The sequence below is a fragment of the Amphiprion ocellaris genome, chromosome 3 (genome assembly GCF_022539595.1).
Source record: "Amphiprion ocellaris isolate individual 3 ecotype Okinawa chromosome 3, ASM2253959v1, whole genome shotgun sequence".
Taxonomy (NCBI): Eukaryota; Metazoa; Chordata; class Actinopteri; family Pomacentridae; genus Amphiprion; species Amphiprion ocellaris.
The window spans coordinates 36,423,705-36,430,079 of record NC_072768.1 but is presented as its reverse complement, the minus strand read 5'-3'; the positions used below and the strand labels follow the sequence as shown (position 1 = coordinate 36,430,079).

At 32.3% G+C, this 6,375-nt stretch overlaps 1 protein-coding gene across 1 annotated transcript; it reads right to left on the bottom strand.

The window, feature by feature from the left end:
* Positions 1 to 1,536: 1,536 nt before the first annotated feature.
* Positions 1,537 to 5,704, bottom strand: pclaf (PCNA clamp associated factor). The gene is made up of 4 exons (XM_023284673.3): positions 5,548 to 5,704; positions 3,603 to 3,686; positions 3,339 to 3,519; positions 1,537 to 1,674 (listed from the first exon to the last, which is right to left on the bottom strand). The coding sequence occupies exons 1-4, from the start codon at positions 5,591 to 5,593 to the stop codon at positions 1,632 to 1,634; spliced, it is 354 nt and encodes a 117-aa protein (XP_023140441.1). The 5' UTR covers positions 5,594 to 5,704; the 3' UTR covers positions 1,537 to 1,631.
* Between the last annotated feature and the right edge of the window lie 671 nt (positions 5,705 to 6,375).

Here is a 6,375-nt window from a genome sequence, read left to right as displayed (position 1 = left end):
AATATACTAAGAAAAAATGTGGGGAAATCTAAATTATGAGACAAATTGAGATTTCCGATATCACTGTACTTTATCTTGATCTCATTGTCTCTATAGTTCCTGCATCAAATTTATAAGACACCAAGTGAAAAGTATGAACAAAAAGCACTAATTTTCACCTTGTCAAAATCATGTAAATAATGAAAAACACCACAAATTCTAATTATAAATAGAATGATGTAAAAAAGGCAACATTAAGTATCAAAATGTAAGAATTCTGACATATTAAGTCATAAAAATAGGAAAAAAAGACTTCTGAAATAAAAATTTAAATCTTGACTTTATATGTCACATTCTGAAGTCAGAATTTTAATATATTAAGAAAAAAATCTAGTGAAAATCGAATTTACGAGATAGAAATTGAGATTTCGACTTTAGATTTCAAATATTTTTCTTCAATATCTTACGTTTGGACTTTTTTTAATCTCATGTCATTGACTCTATAGTTTCTACAACAAATGTACAAGCGAACAGGTTAAAAGTATGAACAAAAAAACACTAACTTTCACTGGCTAAAATCATGTAAAACAAATTCTAAGTGGCAACTTTGATGTAAAAAAAATGCAACATTAAGAATCAAAATGTAAGAATTTTGATATATTGAGTCATAAAAATGGGGGGAAAAAGTAAACTTCTGAAATAAAAATTTCAATTTTGACACATTCTGAAGTCAAGATTTTGACTTTATAATTCAAATTTTACTTTATGTCTTACATTCAGACTTTTAAAAATCTCCTCATTGTCTCTATATTTCCTTCACCAAACTTACAAGACTCCAGGTTAAAAGAATGAGCAAAAAACACTCATTTCCACTGGTTCAAACCCTGCAAATGATCAAAAACTACAAATTATAATTGGCAACTTTGACATAAAAAATGCAACAGAATAAAAATGTAAGATTTCTGACATGAAATTATAAAAAATGGAGGGGGGGGAATTGAAATTTTTGACTTTTTCTCACATTTTTTGACTTGGTAGCTCATATTTGGAGTTTCATTTCATATTATTTCACTTAAGCAGTGAAAAGTTTGACAAAGTCTCTGAATAATTTGTTTCATCTTGTTCTCCCTTCTCTGTTTTAATACCTGAAATAACTAACATTTTCATTCTTTAACTCCAAAACATTTGTTGATAGAATGAAGAAAACAGTGAAAATCACCTGAATCAACTTCCAAAAGATTCTTTTTCTTGACAAATGAGCAGCTGTAGCTCATATTTACTGGTTTATCGTTCCTGAAAAATCTGATTTCCTGATAGATGAGTTCACCCTCAATTATTTAATTGTGAGAAAATCAATTATTTTGACCAAAATAAAGTCATTTTTATTTCAGAAAACTGCCAGTGTATAAAAATAAATTCTATTTCTTTGTGTACCGACTTCAGATTGTGAAGATGCCGTTCGAAAATTAAAACCTTAAAATTTTTTTAAACTTTTTTCAGTGAAACTAACAATGAGTGGATTAACTGGTGATGAAAACATTACAGAGACTCTGCAGGTTAAGAACAATGTAAAAAAAGAAACATTTAATAAACTATACAAAGAGAATTCAGCAGAACTTATATACAGATGTACATTAAAACGTCAGACGGATTCAGTCTTCATCCTCCTCATCCTCAGCAGGCAGCGGCCTCGACCTGCAGGGAGACAATTTCATTCATTAGATCAGCAGTTTATTGGCATTTTAACTGGATTTGGAGCAATAATCTAATTATATTGTTTTATTGTTAGTTATCTGAACTTGTTCATAGCAAAGGCTGGAGGTTTAAAATAAAAAAAGATCAAATCTATTTTTTATTTCTTTTTTATTTATTATTTGTAAACAAAAATAAGTAACGGATTCATCGAAATAAGTCGTCAGTTGCAGCGTTTGCACTCAGATCTGCAGCAGAGCTAAAGAATATTAATACTTATATCATTATTTAGGAAAATAATCTTTCAAAATGAGCATATCTGACTAAATGACAGAAAATTTAGTGTCAGCTGTCTTGTTTCGTCTGAACAACTGTATAATATTCAAGCTATATTCAAAAAAATGCATCACATTTTCTTATTTGAGCTGCAAATAAAAAAATTGACACATTTGCTCAACAAAGTTAACTAAAACATATTTTGTTTTGGTGAATGGTTTCAGTAATTGTTGAGGCCAACACTTTAAAAAGAGTTGTGCACATTATTCCTTAGATTCACTGATTTGTCTGTAAAATCACAGAAAACTGTTTCAGAACTATAGAAACAGTCTTGAATATAATAAATTTAACATATTTTCTCACACAACGGTAAAAAAGCAGCAATAAATCCTCACAAATGATGCGTTGAGACTGGAGACTGCGTGATATTTCTACTTTTAAAAGTGACTTAAATGCTTAATTTATTAACAAAGCAGTTATTTAATTCTTCCCCTTTCTGCAGGAGGGGAACATAATCAATGGATTATTCAATTTCATGTGAAAGATCAGATTTTTCTATATCTTCTGTAACCATTTTTATCAGGTACGGTGGTCTCACTATTAATATCATCAGTGTCGAGTGCAATATTTCTGTTTAAATTCACTTTATGTTTAGCTGTTTCTTGTTATTTAGTTTACATTTTGTACTCATTTTATTTATTTTTCTTGTAGACACTATTGTCCATATCTCCATAGAGTGCAATAACATGACCATATTTAATACTATAAACATTTATATTTTTTCTCTTAAAGGAGAAAGTATCTTCTTATATCTGTGTGCTGCTCTTTTTTCTGTCTTTGTTGCTGAAACACTGCAAATTTCCCCACTAAGGGATCAATCAAGGTCTAATCTATAGTCAGTCTATCTATAAATCTATCGTCTATCTATTGTCTATCTATAAATCTATTGTCTATCCAACTATAAATCTATAGTCTATCTATAAATCTATTGTCTATCTATCTAGTCTATCGTCTATAAATCTATCTATAAATCTATCATCTATCTATAGTTTATCTATAGCCTATCTATCCATCCATCTCCATTTAGACACTTTACACACTTAGTGTTTTGTACTTCTTAAAAAAAATAATTAAATCTACTTAATTACTATTCTCTCTAATTGAAGACTCCAGCAGCTTATTAAACATATAGAATCTACAGAAATAAGAGCAGATATAAAAAACATAAAGGTCTAATTAAGTACAGAATGTGTATAGTAAAGCTAAAAACTGTGTAGATGATGTGCTTGTCGTCACAAAGAAGTAAGGTTTGCAGGTTTTCGTCGTCAGCAAACCCTTAATTAAGCTAAATGTAAATGTAATTTGGCCATAATGCAACGTATCCAGCATACTTCCTGCTGGCCTTGGACATCCCGCTGCCTCCAGCCTCCTCATCATCCTCCACCTCCTGAGGCTTCCGGTTCTCCTTCTCAGGTTTCCTCGGCGGCCCACCAAAGAAATCCCCGATTCCCTTCTGCCAGGTGGGCGTTGGACGAGGACACACCGGGTTCCCGCCAGCATATTTGTTCTTGGCTGTGAATTAGAAAACAAACAGGACGACGTCAGAATGAAACCACACCAGCTGCTGGGTTTATTCTGGTCGGACTGGGACTGACCCGGTGTGGCCGAGCCGCTGCAGGACGAGGATGAGTTCGCTGAACTGGAGCCCAAAGACTTCCGAGGTGCAGAAGCTGCAACGGCTGAAAGACAAGAGAGGAGAGCGATGAATTATGGGTAATAAAATAATAAACAAAAACAGCATCCTGCAGCAGATGTCTGATAACATTTTATAGCGACCTGTGAGGAAGTTGTGCAACAGAAGAAGGAAAAAGGCGGCAAAACATTTACAAATATTTTACTGTCGATAACATTTCCTAGTCTTAATTTAATAATAATAAAAACTCATAAAACAATCAACAAAAATAGAATTAAAACTTCTTTATTCAGGGAATCTTTGGATTTGTTGGGTTTTCATGTTCATGTTCAAGACATCAGCTCAATATTAGTCCTAATTATTAATGTTGTAGGTTCCTTTAGAGCCTTTATTTTGAAATTATTTAGGTTAAGCTCCATAATTATTAACAGTCTCAGCCTTAATATGTATTTAGAGTCAGGTTAAATAGTATTTTATAGAATTTTGTTTTAATCACTGTGTAAACTTCTCAGGCAAAACTACACTTAAATAACATAAAACCTTAATATTTAAACTTGTTATGTGGATTTATCACAACAATTAGAATCTTATTTTATTACTAGAAAGCACTTTAGCTCAACCGCTGTTTAAATGTGCAAAACAGATGACTGAATTTAACCCAAGATCAAGTTTATTTTTGTATTTTTAATACTTAATGAAACATATTAATATCCTCTAATTATGTATATTGGTAGACATAATGACAAATAATATGCATTAACTGATAAATACTGTATTTCGACACAATTTCGAAGCTGAATTGATATTTTACGTGGATGAAAACACATTAATTCAACATTTTTGTTGTGAAAACTTCAGTAAGTATAAGATATCTCTGATTTAACAAACAGATCTATGTAAAATGACAGAATCAATATTTTTGTTAACTCCACCTGATTTTAGACACATTAACAGAATTGAATTTAACAGTTTCGTCTATTGAACTTATATTTGTAAAAGTATTTTAACCGCTGTTTTTTGCTTTGAATGTGTTATTTTGATGTTATTTTACAGTACACATGTAAATTCGGTCAAAAATAACAGTAATCATTCTGTAAAATTCTATTTTTTCTTTTACAGTTGGAAAGAAAGTTTTGAAAAAGAAAGCTTGTTTAAAATAACCTAAACAAAGTCACAGTATGATGATTCCTTAGATCCTGCTTATAAGTAAATTTCCAATAAATGGGCATTTAACATGAATCTTACAGCAATTTTACCTGAAACATGTCTTAAAAGTTAAGTTATTATTAATTATTGTATGCCGAATAAACCAAAAATATTCATTAAGTTGAGAAAATTTGGTTTATTGTGTCCTGTCCTCTACAAAAAAGAGTATTTTATATAATTATGTAATATTTCAATAGGGTTTGGTCGGACTTTCGCACAATGCATCACTGCGGCGCAAAAAACTGGCGCCAGTTTGCAGGAAGCTGATCACTAACTTTAGGAATAATCTGGTAAAAATGACATCAGGTCAGACGGAACCGAAAATAGCAACCAAACTTACATTTTTGATAATAACAGGAATTAAAACTGTTTTTTAAACATCTTCTGCTGTTCAGGAGGAACCGAGAAGGCGTCTCGGAGGCTCCATGTTGGCGGGAGGCTGCTGTTAAAAGACTGCAGGTGGATTTAACATATTACCACACATGTAATGTACTCAAATGTTCATTTATAGTTTGTTTTGAAAATACTGATAATTTGTGCGAACGAAATGTCGGTAGAGAAACAATAAAAGTCGCGTTTACTGCTTTGTTTGGTTTGGCGCTCCCCTCCCGCCAGACTACATGATGAACCCGCCGTGTTTTTGCACAAACTCGCTTTTTAAAGCTGATATCGAATTAATTGCGTGAAATAAGTTACTGTACCTTTTCTGTATGATGCAGGGACATTATCGGCTTTAGTCCTCACCATGTTGGCAGCGAACTGTGGTATCAAGCGATGTTTCAGTACCAATTTTACCGACCAGACTGACCGCAGTGAAGCGTCCCGCCTCGGTTTAAAACAACAGCGGATGGGGCGGGAGATTTCTTCTTCTACGTTTTCTATTCTGGTCAGTCAGGCACAGTAATGACGTAAGTCTTCCCTCTTTCGGTGACTCTGTTGAACTGCAACTCCAAACTACTTTTCCTGTTCAACTCGCACTTTAAACGCTCCTTTACGTGGCAAATTCTCGATTTTGTCATCATTCTTACACCGAGAAGAAACTGCAGTTTAGATTTGGCATATATCTAGTATGCATTCTCCAAAAATCTGGTAAAAATACCACAAAGACCTGGTGGAAATACCACAGAGATCTGATATAAATGCTACAATTCACATATGTGATAAAAATATTACAAAGACCAGGTAGAAATACAGCTAAAACCTAGTAGAAACACTTCACAAATCTGGTATGAATACTACAAAAATCTGGTATAACTAATATAAATATCTATTAGAATTACTGCAAAGGTGTTTTATAAACACAACAAACATTCGGTGTAAATACTACAAAGATCTGGTAAAAATGCTACAAAAACATGACAGAAAACACTATAAAGATCGAGTATAAATACAGGAGATCCCTGCAATAAATACTATAAAAAAATACTATAAATGCTCCAGTGGTAGGGTAAAAATACTACAAATATGTGATATAAATACCCCAAATACAAGGTACAAATGCTCCAAATATGCTGCAAAAATTTGACATA